The sequence below is a fragment of the Candoia aspera genome, chromosome 4 (assembly GCF_035149785.1).
Source record: "Candoia aspera isolate rCanAsp1 chromosome 4, rCanAsp1.hap2, whole genome shotgun sequence".
Taxonomy (NCBI): domain Eukaryota; kingdom Metazoa; phylum Chordata; class Lepidosauria; order Squamata; family Boidae; genus Candoia; species Candoia aspera.
The window spans coordinates 117671511-117684667 of NC_086156.1; the positions used below are offsets into that span (position 1 = coordinate 117671511).

Sequence of the window (13157 nt, forward strand, 5' to 3'; positions counted from 1 at the left end):
CTTCCTCCCCTACAAATCTCAGTCCCTCTCTCTCTCTCACACACACACATGTGCATGCACACCCACTGGCAGCCCTCCACCCCACCCACCGGCTGCCTGCAGGCATTTAGGGCCACACAATGCAAGGAAATCAGGAACAGAACAATACCCATCCAGGCTGCTTTTGAGCGAGCTGCAGAGATGAACTGGGGGGGGGGTGTCTTTCAGCTAAAAAATGGGGAGGCAAGCTCTGATCTGGGGTGGGGGGCTGGGATATCCAGCAATGGTGCTGAGCCGGTTTCCTGAGTTCTAAGCACATGCACGGTCCCTTTTCCTGAAAGCCCTATAAATAACACCCCACTTTTGTCCCCCACCCCGTTCTTCCTGGCGAGGCTGAGCCAAGCCAAGCCGAGCCAAGCCAAGCCAGGAAGGTCACCCACTCCATTTCCTTTCTATTTTGCCCAGATGTTATAAAAGACCCTGCTGGAGCCCACAGGCTTCGAGGCTGGTTCTCAGAAGGCTACGGCGCTCGAAGGGACTGGGGGGTCCAGCTGGATCTCTGCCCCCCAGCCCTCGGCCCCACACACCTGCTGGCAGGGACAGAGGCCGCTGATCCCTGACATCCCTGCAGGACAGGGGTGAGTATTCCAGGCGGGATCCACGGTTTGAAGAATAAGCTGCAATGGCTGGGTTGGCACCTTAAGCCACGGTTCTACCGGCCCCCTGTTGCGTTTGCTCCACTTGCTGAGCTAAACCTATTGCGGCTTACTATCCATGTGGACCTAACCCCTGGGGGCCATGACCCACCTCCTGTGGTAGGGGGGGGAGGGATCAAGGGATTTGGGGAGAACAGGAGATCAGATGGTGTTTCTAATGGCAGAGCAGCTGACTTCCCTGGTGGGAGGTTGTGATCTATTTGTGCATAAATGTGCCCGCCTTTCACCCTGTGCACTGCCCTCTCCCTCAGGGCTGGGGAGAAGAAATGAAGGCTTGCTTGGAGGGACTGGGCATATTTCCAGATCAAACCGGGCTAAATTGTCTCCAGCACCCCATCGATCCCCATTCCGTAGCTGAGATGAGTTTTGGAAAGGCACCTAAAAATTTGGTGGCCCTCAAGAAGACATCCTGCTTGGTGCACCGCTTGCTTTCCAAACTGAGGGAAAGAGAAACGGATCTAGGATGGAGGAAAAGGGAGGGGGGGGTCCAGAAAGGGGTGCCCTGGGCGGTGGGCATGTCGGGGAAGAGGCTGTGGCGATACCAGAAGTGGCCTTTCCACTGTCTGAAAGATCGAGATCCCTAATTGCCAATGACTGTCTGTAATGGCCAGCTGTTACGGATTGAAACCGGACACAGAGAATTGGATTTTCCGCACGCAGAGTAAAGGTCTGCTGTTTGGTCATGTCCCTTCCCCAACGTTTAGGCATTCAGCTCAAGGAACAGAACTGGGAAGTAAGATCAGTCACCAGAACCAAGCAGGGAAGTGCCTTTAGCTGGAACTTGTTTAGTGAGATGGTCCGTGTATAGATTTAATAAATAAATAAAATAAAGGTGCAGGCTGCCCTGCTTCTGGCATCCCCAGAGAATGAAGGGGTGGCTTCTCCCCTGGGAAATGAAGACTGGGCACCTTTCCCGTTCTTTTAGAGCAGTGGTTTTCAAACTTGGCCGCTTTAAGATGGGTGGACTTCAACTCCCAGAATTCCCTAGCCAGCATGGCTGGCTGAGGAATTCTGGGAGTTGAAGTCCACCCATCTTAAAGCGGCCAAGTTTGAGAAACACAGTTCTAGAGCTGCCTCTTCTCTCTTTCCAACATCCAGGAGTCATGGCTGGGCCCGGCCACCACAGCTATGTCCGTGAATTCACCCGGCACTCCAGCGACGTCCTGATGAACCTGAACGAGCTGCGCAAGCGACAGATCCTGACGGATGTCACCTTGAGGGTGGGAGGCTGCCCCTTGCAGGCCCACAAGGCTGTCCTGACTGCTTGCAGGTGAGTCCCCAGGAGGTGGATGCGAGCAAGGTTGGTGCCTGCAGAAAAAGGAGTCTACCAGGAGAATGCGTGCCAGCAGCTCTGGGCACACAGCCTGCGCCGGTATATCCAAAGCAGCAATGCCAATGAGATGTACAGGTGGTCCTCGACTTACGACCACAATTGGGACTGGAACTTCCATCATAAGTTGTTGTGGTCGTAAGATGAGTCACCATATGACCGGACCCGATTTTATGACCACTTTTACGGCAGTTGTTAAGTGAATCACCGTGGTCCTTAAGCAAATCCAGCTTCCCCAATGGGTGTGTTTGCTGGAAAACAGCAAAAAAGTTGTAAAGCACGATCACATGACCCTGGGGCACTGCAACGAGTTGTAAATGCAATGTGGTGAGCCGTACGTGGCCTGCTGTGTAGCTGGAAAATTACAGTCCGGGGTGCCCAGCCAAAGCAAGGGGTGTTGTAACAAAGGCCCCGGCGGGAACCTTCCTGCGCAGGTGGCTTGGATGCATCGGCCCTTCAGCACATGGCTGGGCCTGAGAGCCCCACGAGGGAGGGGAACCTCTTCCAAACCAGGATCTTAAGCTCTCGTTGGGTCTCCAGAGCTCGGGGGTTTGTGAAGCCTGCTGGCTGGGACCGAGGCGAATTCCTCCACATCTGGTACAAGCCATGAGGACGTCACGTGTCCCACGGATGACACAGAATATGGAACTTGCATCCTTTGCGCCACAGTGTTGGAAGGCGCGTGGCATCATTGGCCTCCTGGGGTGGCCCCTGCTCTACTTGTCAAACAAAAGGCACTGAGCCTCGGGGAGAGTTGTGGGACCGCCCCTTCCGAGGCTATCTGCCTGTCCTGCTAGGTCAGGTGGTCCGGGCCCCCTCCCTTGAATGCCGCCATCCCAGGGGACCTTGGAGGCCGCCTTCTCCGTGGCTGCCCGGGCCCTTTGGAAGAGCCTTCCCCCTGAGGCTCGAGGGCCCCCCACCCTTTTAACCTTCCGGGGGGCCGGGAAGACCCGGCTCCCCCCCCAGGCGTTGGGCTCAGACGGGGGTTGAGCCCAGAGGCTAACTGTTGGGTGCGACTGGCACCTGGTAGGGAGGGCTGGTCTGTTTTTATTCTGTTTTTAGGGGTGCTTCTGAGCTGCCTAGGATCAGTGTGTGAGATAGGTGGCCATACAGGTTCTTCAAATAATACCAGTAGCCCTTGCTTAACGACTATCCATTTAACAACGGCCCAAAGTTATGAGGGCCTCGGAAACAGCACTTTACGACCCGTATTCGCACTTCCGTCCGTCACAAACCATCGCACCACCCCTGTGGTCATGTGATCGCAATTTGGGAACTTGGTAGCCGGCTCGCATTTATGACCAGTTGCAGCATCCTGGGGTCATGGGATCGCGATTTGCGACCTTTTTTGCCAGTTTCCAGCAAAAATGTCCACTGGGGAAGCTGGATTCACTTAACAACCGCAGTGATCTGCTTAATGACCTGTGATTCACTTAACAACTTAAAACAGTTGTAAAATCGGGCCCAGTCATATGACTCACTTAACGACAGCATCGCATAACAATCAATTTCCAGTCCCTATTGTGGTCATTAAGTGAGTGTTAAGTGTCGATCAATTACACTTAACACTCAGTGCCTTAGCAGGAGACAGCAGAATGAGGTCCTATAGGAAACTCTGGGAACAGGAACGGTCCTGCCTGGGGCACCTTAAACCCCCTACCCCTGCTCTCAGAGGAGGCTGTGGCTTGTGGCACTCAAGCAGTGGCACTCAAGGGGGGCTAGCAGGGATGCAGCATCTGGGGAATTGCTCTCTGCCCCCTTTGAGCCCCCCGGCCATCTTCCCCGGCCCCTGGGGCAGGACGGAGGCCACTGGGCGGGTCATTCCCCTGACCTCTCGTTCCTGCCTGTCTCCCCGACAGTGGCTTTTTTTATTCCATCTTCCTGGGCCAGGGAGGCCACCAAGTCAGTGTCCTGACCTTGCCCAGCTCCATCGAGCCGGTGGGCTTCCAGGCCCTCCTGGACTTCATGTACACGTCCCGCCTGCTGCTCAGCCCGGGCACGGCCCCCGCGGTCCTGGTGGCCGCCTCGTACCTGCAGATGGAGCGCGTGGTGGAGAGCTGCCACCGGTTCATCCAGGCCAGGTACTGGGGCGCGGGGGGGGGGCTGGGGGAGGCCCTGCGGGGGGGGCAAAAAGTCCAGACCCCTGTTTCTTCTGGGAAGTCTTGGGGTTGGCCTTGGTCAACGCTGGCCAGGGAGTGGCAGGAGTGCCTCTGAGCATGTCTTCCCTTTCCGCCTTTCCTTCTCTCCTTTGCCCCACAGCCCCGGGGTCGTTCCTGCCCTCAAGGCTCTCCCAGTGTCAGTGGGCCAGAGGTTCAACAGGAAAGGTCTCGGCCCCAGAGAGCTCACGTCCAGCCTGCAACTAGGGGAACCCCAGAGGGGAAGGGAGCAAAGGTCACTCGGGAGCACTTTCGGGGGGGGGGATGGAGAGGACGCTGGGCCTTCTGCCCTCCAACCCTCCCCTGTGTCTTCCCTGCAGCTACGACCGGGTGACGTTCCTGTGGCCCTCTCCGGTGCCCCATGCCCTCTGCCGGACATTCCGGCCCCTGGAAGAGGAGCAGCCACAGCGACTGCAGCAACACCGGGGGCGCTCCATCCCGGCCCCTTTTCCCCGAGGGGGGCAAGACACTGCCTCCGAAGGGGCCTCGCCTCCTGGATCCTCCTGCACACAAGAGAAGGATGCAGGGCCTGTCGGGTCCCCTGGGGCCGGAGATCAGTTCCCGCCAGGCCACCCGGCCTCTCCCTGCGAGTCAAGCGGCTGCGCCCCGGCCCTGGGCCCCAAGGCTTGCCACTGGAAGAAGTACCGGTTCATCACCCTCAACTCCACATTGCACCAGGGGCGGCCGGACAGCCTGGCTGGCCACGTGGGGGGGTCCAGCCGCTCCGAAGAAGGATGCCCTGTTCCTAGGTCAGAGCTGAGCCCCTGCCCCCGGCACCATGGTGGGGGCATAGGGAGGGTGGCAAGAGGGCCTCTAAGCATGCACAGAGCGTCTTCCCCACCCCCACCCTTTCAGATATGTTAGGTTGCAGCTTCTGCCCAGCGACAGCCGTGCCGAGTGCAGGATTTGGGAACTGTGGTCCCCACACACCTGGCATGGCCATGTGGGATGTGGCTCCTCTGTGCATGTTGGCCTAGAAGGGTAAACCCTGCGCGTGTGCAGAGTGCAGCTCCTTTCCCCTGCTTGGGTCCTATTTGGAAGCCCCTAGGCTTGGCCTCCTGGGGGTTTGCAGGAACCAAGGGGGTCGGGGGGGAGCAGATGGTGCCTGATGCCTCTTTGTGGTAAAGAGGGGTTTGGCTTGGGACGGGGGGAGAGGCTGCGTCCACGGGGGCTTTTGCGCAGTCGGAGCAGCCACGCAGGAAGGGCTCTGCTGGGATGCTCTGTGGCACAGCGAGGCCCGGTTGAGCTTCTGCTCAAGGCCTAGACCAGGGTCCAGCTTGGACTGACCGCCCGACCCTCTCCCCCTCCCTCAGGAGGCCTCCTGCTGCACACCGATGCTCCATTTGCAACCAGGCGCCCTCCTTGGTCTCTTCTCAGCCCCCCAAGGAGAGGGGAGAGGGCTGCAGCCCTGGTGAGTCAGCGGGAAGGGGGGAGGGGAGGGTGAAGTGGGGGGGCGGAGATGGTGCCTGGCTTTCAGTCCGTTCTGGACCTCGGCTGGCCCAGGCCGTTCCCCGAGAACCACCTGCCCATCTGGAGGGCCCCTGATTGGAGAAGGCAGCTTTCCCTACCCTATCCCAAATTCCAGGGAAGAAAAGGGTCTGTGGACTGCCAATCGATGAATCCAACCCCCGGGGGTCCTTTTCCAGTCTTTGGATGCATATTTGCACCTTGCCACAGCCAGCCTTTAACGGAAACAAGGGTTTGGGAGGCATACGCAGAACGCTGGCTTCTCCACCCAGAATGTTTGGCTGCTGCCCGAAATCTTTAAGCTACCCAGGAAGGGGGACAGAGCAAAGCCTCTTTGCTTCCTTGCTCCCCAGGCAGTGGATCCTCCAGCTGCAAGGCCTGTCATCTGCAGTATCTCCGGGAAGAGGAGGAGGAGGAGGAGCAGGAGCAGGGGAGCCCAGCCGCTGCCCCGGCTGCAGAGGAGAAACCCTACAAATGCCATTTCTGCGGCTCTGCTTTCCGTTACAAAGGGAATCTTGCTAGCCATCGATCCCTGCACACAGGTGGGCGGTGCGTGCAAGGGTGTGCAGACACACACACGGGCGCCTAAAAGTGTGACCCCTAATCCTGGAAATCCTCACCCCTGGTGTGGCTGGGTTTGAACCACCCTTTACCAGGTCACCCAATACAGGTAGTCCTTCCTCACTAAACGACCAAAACGGGGACTGGAATTTCAGTTGCTAAGCGACACGGTCATTAAGCGAATCCAACCCAACGTTATGACCATTGTTGCGGTGGTTATTAAACAAACCACATGGTTGTTAAGCGAATCATGTGGTTCCCCATCGATTTTGCTCGCCGAAAGCTGGCTGGGAAGGTCGAAAATGGCGATCACGTGACCGCAGGACGCTGCAATGGCTGTAAACGTGAACTGGTTGTCAAGCACCTGAATCACAATCGTGCAACTGCAGGGACACTGCAACGGTCCTAAGTGTGAGGATTGGTCGCAAGTTGGGTTTTAGGGCCACCGTATGTCCAAACTGTCACTAAACGAATGGTCATTATACAAGGACTACTTGCTAAACCTGGTTGTTTTTAACCTCGTTCGTGGTCATTTCTGTGCATGCCAACCCTGCCCACTGGGTTCCTGAACGATTTCACGGGCTCCATCTGGTTTTGGCATCCACCAATTTACGGGACCTGCAGAACGCACGGAACTTGCTGGCCTGGTTGTGGGTGGCCAGAACGGCAGCCCTGCACATCTAGGCGGTCCGAGGAAGGGGTGCACGGAGCAAAGGGGCCAATCTATGGGTCTGGTGCTCCGGACCTGGGCGTGGCCTCACCCTACGATCCCTTCCCACAATCAGGAGAGAAGCCATACCACTGCGGGATCTGCGGGGCCCAGTTTAACCGGCCGGCTAATCTCAAGACGCACTTGCGCATTCACTCAGGAGAGAAACCGTACAAGTGTGAGACGTGTGGCTCTTGCTTCGTGCAGGTGAGGAGCGGTCCCGGGACGTCGTGGGGCTCATGCTCGGCAAGGGGGTCAGAAAAGTCAAGATGGTGGCCATGACTGTAACCCTCCCATTTTTTTAAGGGTGGCGCCCACTATCTTGACCTCTTTGACCCCCTCCCCAGATGTACCCAGCTGTGTCAGTACTTGGCAACCCCGGGTTGTGTTGCTTGCATTTATTTGAAAGTGCCGCTGAGCCTATCCTGGAGGTGAAACCCGGTCACTTACAAGCCAAATAACGTAGAAAATGACACCATTTGCAAAATGATAGTTGGCAAACACAAGAACACAGAAACATCAGGATTGCTTGGGGGGTCAAAAGCAAGGCCCGTCTTAGCCGGCATCCTGCTTTCTGAGGTGGTTCGACCTGTCTGCTGTGTGGTCTTCACAGCTAGACTGCCTCTGATTGTGGAGGCTCCACAGGGCTGGGGAGATACCACTTTCATCAGGGCTGCACCACCAAAGGCGGAGGCCTTCCCCGGTGATAGCGAGAGGTGGACTCTCAGGCGGTCAGAGAGCTTTAAGATGAGGCAGCCACGTGAATTCCTGGTGGGCAAAACTCCTGGTGCCTGGGAGTGACTGTGGCTGTTCAGTCCTCCGGCCCTGTAGGCAGGGGGCGCTGGGCACCCGCACTGGGGGAAGGGGCAGTAAGTTTCCTGCCTTTCTTGGGTCCGATCCATTTGGAGATCCCCCCCCCAACACAGTCCCACATTCTCAGTGTGGAAGAGGTTGACGGAAGCTGAATTTATTGTGCCCAACTCTGGCTGCATTCACACAACAGGTTTCTCCTGCTTACTGGGTTAACCTGGTTCTCGCTAGTGTGACCCAGAGTTTGGCTTTGGGTAGCTTAGCCTTGTGTGCCAAACCAGCCCCTTGGCCGTGCTCGGGGTTCAGCCCCCATAAACGCAGCAAACAGGCAGGCTTGGCACAAGGGCCCACCAAGCCTGGCGCTAACCAACTTAGCCTGAGGCACAAATGCACCCTCGTCTCCCCATAGCACAAGCGTGTGGGTTGGGCGCCTTTGTGAGCTGAGGACAAGGATGACCCTCCCTCCCTCCCTCCCTCCCTTCCAGGTCGCCCACCTCCGAGCCCACGTCCTGATCCACACGGGGGAGAAGCCGTACCCATGTGGCACCTGTGGGACACGCTTCCGACACTTGCAAACTCTCAAGAGCCACCTTCGCATCCACACCGGGGAAAAGCCTTACCATGTGAGCGTTTGCAGGGGGGGGCTTGCTCTTTTCTGCTGGGCAGGGAGGGGCATCTTTCCCCTGGGGAGGGCAGCTGCCCCACGGAGGCCGTGGGGAGGTGGGCAGACCGGACCCCTTGAACAGGAGGTAAACTGGGCGAGGCTAGGTCCAAAGCCTGCATTTTTCCACGTGGTTGAGAGGAAGGTGGGCCTTTCTAGTGGGGTGGGGGGCATTAGTGGAAAAGGGCGGAGGGTTAAGAATCCGTCGTGGCAAATGGATGCAGCGCAGGGCTCGGTCGGGGGGTTCTTGGGGTCTTCCAAGCTTGGCTTGCTTCTTGGAGACGTCTCATGGTCAGCTTAGGTTACATCATCAAAGGTTACATCATCAAAGAGGAATGCTTCCCAACCGTGGCAACTGGAAGACGTGTGGACTTCAACTCCCAGAATTCCCCAGCCAGCATTTGCAAATGCTGGCTGGGGAATTCTGGGAGTTGAAGTCCACACATCTTCCAGTTGCCACGGTTGGGAAACGCTGGCCTAAACCATGACTCGATACATCACAGTAAACCAGGTTGGGCAAAGAGCAAAGAAGTAAGCCAGAAATTGAAAGCAAGGAAATTAAAGGCATAAAATAAGAAAAAATAAAGGAAACAGCATAATCTAATGTACACCAATACTGTTTACCCAGGGAGGAGGTGTTAAAAAAGGCACCCCCCCCCAGCCCTTTATAAAAATGTACACTATGGGTGGCACCTTGCCTTTTTTCGACCAAACACTTTTTTCTGCCCACTCCTTGTCTCCAATGCCAAACCACCTCAACACACTGACGGGGGGAATTCTGGGAGTTGAAGTCCACACGTCTTCAAGCTGCCAAGGCTGAGAAACACCACTTTGGACACTCCAGGGTTTCTGCGGTAGGTAGATGGGCCAGCGTGCAAATATTTCCTGACCGTTGCCGCCGTCTTCCCGGCAGTGCGAAAAATGCAGCGTGCGCTTCCGCCACAAGAGTCAGCTACGCCTTCACCTGCGGCAGAAACACGGCGCCATCACCAACACCAAGATCCGCTACCAAGTGCTGGATGGCCCGTACGCCACCCTCTGCTGAGACCGGAGGCCGTTTCGTCCCCAAGGGCCAACGTCCGGGCCAGGAAGAGGCCAGGCGCTCCGTCTTTCATCAGCGGAGAAGCTGGCCTTTGGATCTCCATTTTCAGTGTTCCACCTTTGCAAGATCGGGTGCCCCGCGGGGGCGCTTTCGTTTCGCTTTTGGGCCATTGCTCGGGTCAACGGCATTTGGACTTTGGCCGGGTCTACATTCAAAATCTTGGCATTTCAGCTAGGTGGGAAGGTTTGTACTGAAATAGGAGGCCTGTTTGGTTCTACACTTCCAGAAGGTGGGAAGGGGGGGCAAAGAGTCGGGGAGGCCGAAAGACCCTGTTGGCCTTACTTGTGAAATAGCAGCTCCCCCACTCAGCCGAGCACTTTGCCCTAATCTTGTTCTTCCCAGCTGGAACCACAATTCCCATCATCCCATTGCTGGCTGGGGGGATGATGGGAATCACAGCCTAACATTGCTGTCCTGGAATTACCGCCCCCCCCCCCCCGGCCTTACTTCCCACTTTGGAGACAAGGGGGGGGCTTTGAATGATGCCCAATTCTGCAGGCAGAGCTAAAAACTCAGATTTATATTTTCACTTTTTGGTTTGTTCAGTTTCAGGAGCTTGTTTTGCTTTTGGGGTAGGGGTTTTGCAGCGAATTTTGCTTCTTATGAGCCCTTTTTGCAGGATATTCTTGTTTTGGGGTGGGGGGAAGCATTCCAGAAGCAGAAGTCAAGAATTGCCTTTGGCAGTAGAGGAAAGAAGCTGGGGGTGAATAACGAGTGGGGAAGGCAGCTGAAGAAATCGCGGATGCTGGGGCGGGGCTCAGGAGAACTTGTACCAGCTTGGTTTGCCCAATTCTCTTTAAATAGCAATGCCCCCCCCCAGAAGCACTTCTGCCACGTGCCCCACTTCCAGGATCTTTTGCCAGAGGTGCCCCCAGAGCTGATCTCGTTCCTTCTTCCCCTCAGAAACCAATCATGTACTTTCACCCCTGGGCATTGTGCCCCATCACAGCCTTCCTTCAACTCCAGTGCAGCCCAGTTGGGGACAATGGGATTTGTAGTCAAACATATCTGGGGGCTTTGGGCAGAGGAAGGCTGATAAACAATTGTTTGATTTATTTTTAAAAAAACTGCTTTCCCTATGTTATTTTGCTGGCCAAATAATGTTCTGTTCCTAGCATTCCAACTTTTTAAATTTTTTCATCCCTTTGTGCCAACATCCTGTGGCTTTTTAATTTCCGCCAATGTGCCTCTCCTATCAGAGGAACGCTGCTGTTAATATGATAGGCTTGACAGAGAGGGAGGGAAGGCTGGGGGCAGAAGGGAAGGGACACTGAGGCCTAGCACCTTAATCCCTTGAAAAGTCATGCGGTAGAAGGTTTCTGGGCTCTTGATAAGGTCCTCAGATGCTTTTAGGGGGATCCTTACAGGTAGTTCAAAAACTGAGCGGAAAAGGTCGACATGCATACAGCTAGTCCTCACTTAACAACCATTCATTTAGTGACAGTTCAGACATATGACAGTGCTGGAAAAACTGACTTGCAACTGGTCCTCATGCTTACGACCGTCACAGCGTCTCTGTGGTCACATGATCATCATTTTTAACCTTCCCGGACGGCTTCTGGCAAGCAAAATCAATGGGGGAACCGTGTGATTCACTTAACAACCACATGGCTTGCTTAATGCCTGCAGTGATTTGCTTAACGACCACCACAAAGAAAGTCATAAAATTGGGTTGGATTCGCTTAATGACCGCTTTGCTTGGCAACCAAAATGCTGGTCCCAGTTGTGGTTGTTAAGCGAGGACTACCTGTAGCAAGAACATAAGGAGATACCCAGTTGGCAGACCAAAGAAAGGCAGGATTAATTCTCTGCTCATCAGTGGAAGAATTTAAAGCAAGTTCGCAAAGGGCCCACTCAGGCCCCCCCGAAGAGAAAAGAATAACCTGCAGTTGCAAGTTTCAGATGGCACTGCTGCAGGGGGGGGAATTCAAGGAAGGTGGGGGTCTGAGCTCTTCCCCAGATGGGCTTTTTGCAAAACGCCCAAGTTGCAGGCCAACTTTAACGGGCCCTGTGGCAGGCAGAGGATCTGAAGGTCGGGAAGCAGAGATGCCCCCCTGCAAAGGCTGGATCTTTTTGACTGGGGGGCAGTTCGGGGGGGACACGCAGGAAGACACAAGGGCCAGTTTGGAAAGAGGAAAAACCATAGGGGCTGTAATGAAAATGCTCTCTTGGTCAGGCTGCCCGACTGTATGGCCTGGGCTCGTGTTAATAAAGCTAAAGTTCTTTTGAGATGCTTCGTATTTCTGCAGCAGTTACTTGAAAAGTCCAGATTTTGCTCATTTTTGTGGTGTACCTGGCAAGGAGACCAGGGCCTTTTTCATTTCCATGTGTTTTCTTGCATATGCATCCTGCTGAGCAAAGATTCGGTCCACATCACCCCAATGCTCAAAAACTTCCTATTCCACAAGGCAAATAAAAAAAAAAACAGGCAGAAGTTCAACTGCGCTCTCGTGACCACCATCTTGACTTTTTTGACCAAACCCTGCACACGCCCCTGCCACTCCATCTAGTGAAATCAGATGCTTTTGAAATTCCGAAATTCTCCCCAACATTTTAACCCCACTTAAAAGGGCACCCAAGGTTCGCTTGCTCCACAGGCCATTTTTAATCTATGAATTAGTTAAACCTTCCATCTGGGATTATCATAAGCAGGGGAGCCTGTGGAGGGGTGTGCGAGGCTAAAATGGGCTTGGGCACTTTGGGTCCCGCAGCCCTGTGCAAACATGACTCTTGTTTATGCATGCAAACCCAGAAAATTGAGTTAATTCAGCCAACTGTCAGTTTATCAGAGTTCTCTGTGTCCTGTGAACGCCGCCTGCCCATCTCTAGGTGTGGCATAAAGGGACTAGAACAGATGTGGGCATCTTGGTTGTGAGCTCCCTTTCTCTGTGGCCTGGCTTCAGACCAGCAGCCCAGCGCAATCGCAGGGGGGTTCATGCGTGTCCCCAACGAATCCTATTTGAGGCCACGCGAAGTCAAGTCACAAGCACAGCACACACCCACAGCCAGCTGCTACCCATGCTCAGCTGGGCTGAGAAACTTCCGGACATTCTCTGAGAATGAAGGGCGGCCTGTGCACACCCTGGCCGGGCTTCCTAGCCTAGCACAGGTCCCTGGGACAGCTGCATCCTGTGACGCACCAGCCTTCCCCACCCCATCCCAGCCTGGACTGCAGCATTCCTCCAGTGCAGGACCCTATCCTCAAAACTCTGGCGTGTCGGAGTGCCCTGAAGGCTGTGAAAATGCACCTTTTGTTGGGATCTGTAAAGCCTCGCAACAAGAAACCACCCTGCGGCCAGCTTTGCAGGGCTGTTGTTGCAATAGAAAGCTCAGCATTCAAGGAAAGCAGATTTGAGAAGGGATAGCCCCAATCCTCTGGGATTTCGCCAGCGTAATTCTCAGGGGCGTGATTCAATTCAATCTCCCATTTTGACTTTTTGGACCCTCCCACCTACGGACGCCTCTTCCAACATCCGGGGACCGCATGCTCCCCAGTGATGGAGAAGCAGGACGGCTTCTCCATCATCCCCCACCAGCCTAGATAGGGATGGGAGTTGTAGTCCTACAATACCTAACAGCAATTACGAGGCGAGAGAAAAACGATTAATTTGGTCTCGGGGCTGCCAGAAGCTGCTTCCGCCGCAGAGCACCCCCCTGTGGCCAAGC

The 13157-nt window shown here is 55.2% G+C and overlaps 1 protein-coding gene across 1 annotated transcript; it reads left to right on the forward strand.

Moving 5' to 3' along the window:
* The first annotated feature begins 392 nt into the window (after positions 1-392).
* BCL6B (BCL6B transcription repressor) lies at positions 393-10057 on the forward strand. The gene is made up of 9 exons (XM_063302920.1): positions 393-617; positions 1794-1965; positions 3885-4106; positions 4400-4930; positions 5495-5592; positions 6002-6190; positions 6872-7125; positions 8214-8351; positions 9303-10057. Exons 2-9 carry the CDS (start codon positions 1799-1801, stop codon positions 9432-9434), a joined length of 1731 nt encoding a protein of 576 aa, XP_063158990.1. The 5' UTR covers positions 393-617; positions 1794-1798; the 3' UTR covers positions 9435-10057.
* The last annotated feature ends 3100 nt before the right edge of the window (positions 10058-13157 follow it).

Excerpts from the sequence above, each read along its gene's own strand:
- BCL6B (XM_063302920.1), top strand. The coding sequence starts at position 1,799 with ATGGCTGGGCCCGGCCACCACAGCTATGTCCGTGAATTCACCCGGCAC. Across the intron at positions 1,966-3,884 it reads GCTGTCCTGACTGCTTGCAG|TGGCTTTTTTTATTCCATCT; the intron begins GTGAGTCCCCAG and ends TCTCCCCGACAG. Across the intron at positions 5,593-6,001 it reads GGGAGAGGGCTGCAGCCCTG|GCAGTGGATCCTCCAGCTGC; the intron begins GTGAGTCAGCGG and ends CTTGCTCCCCAG.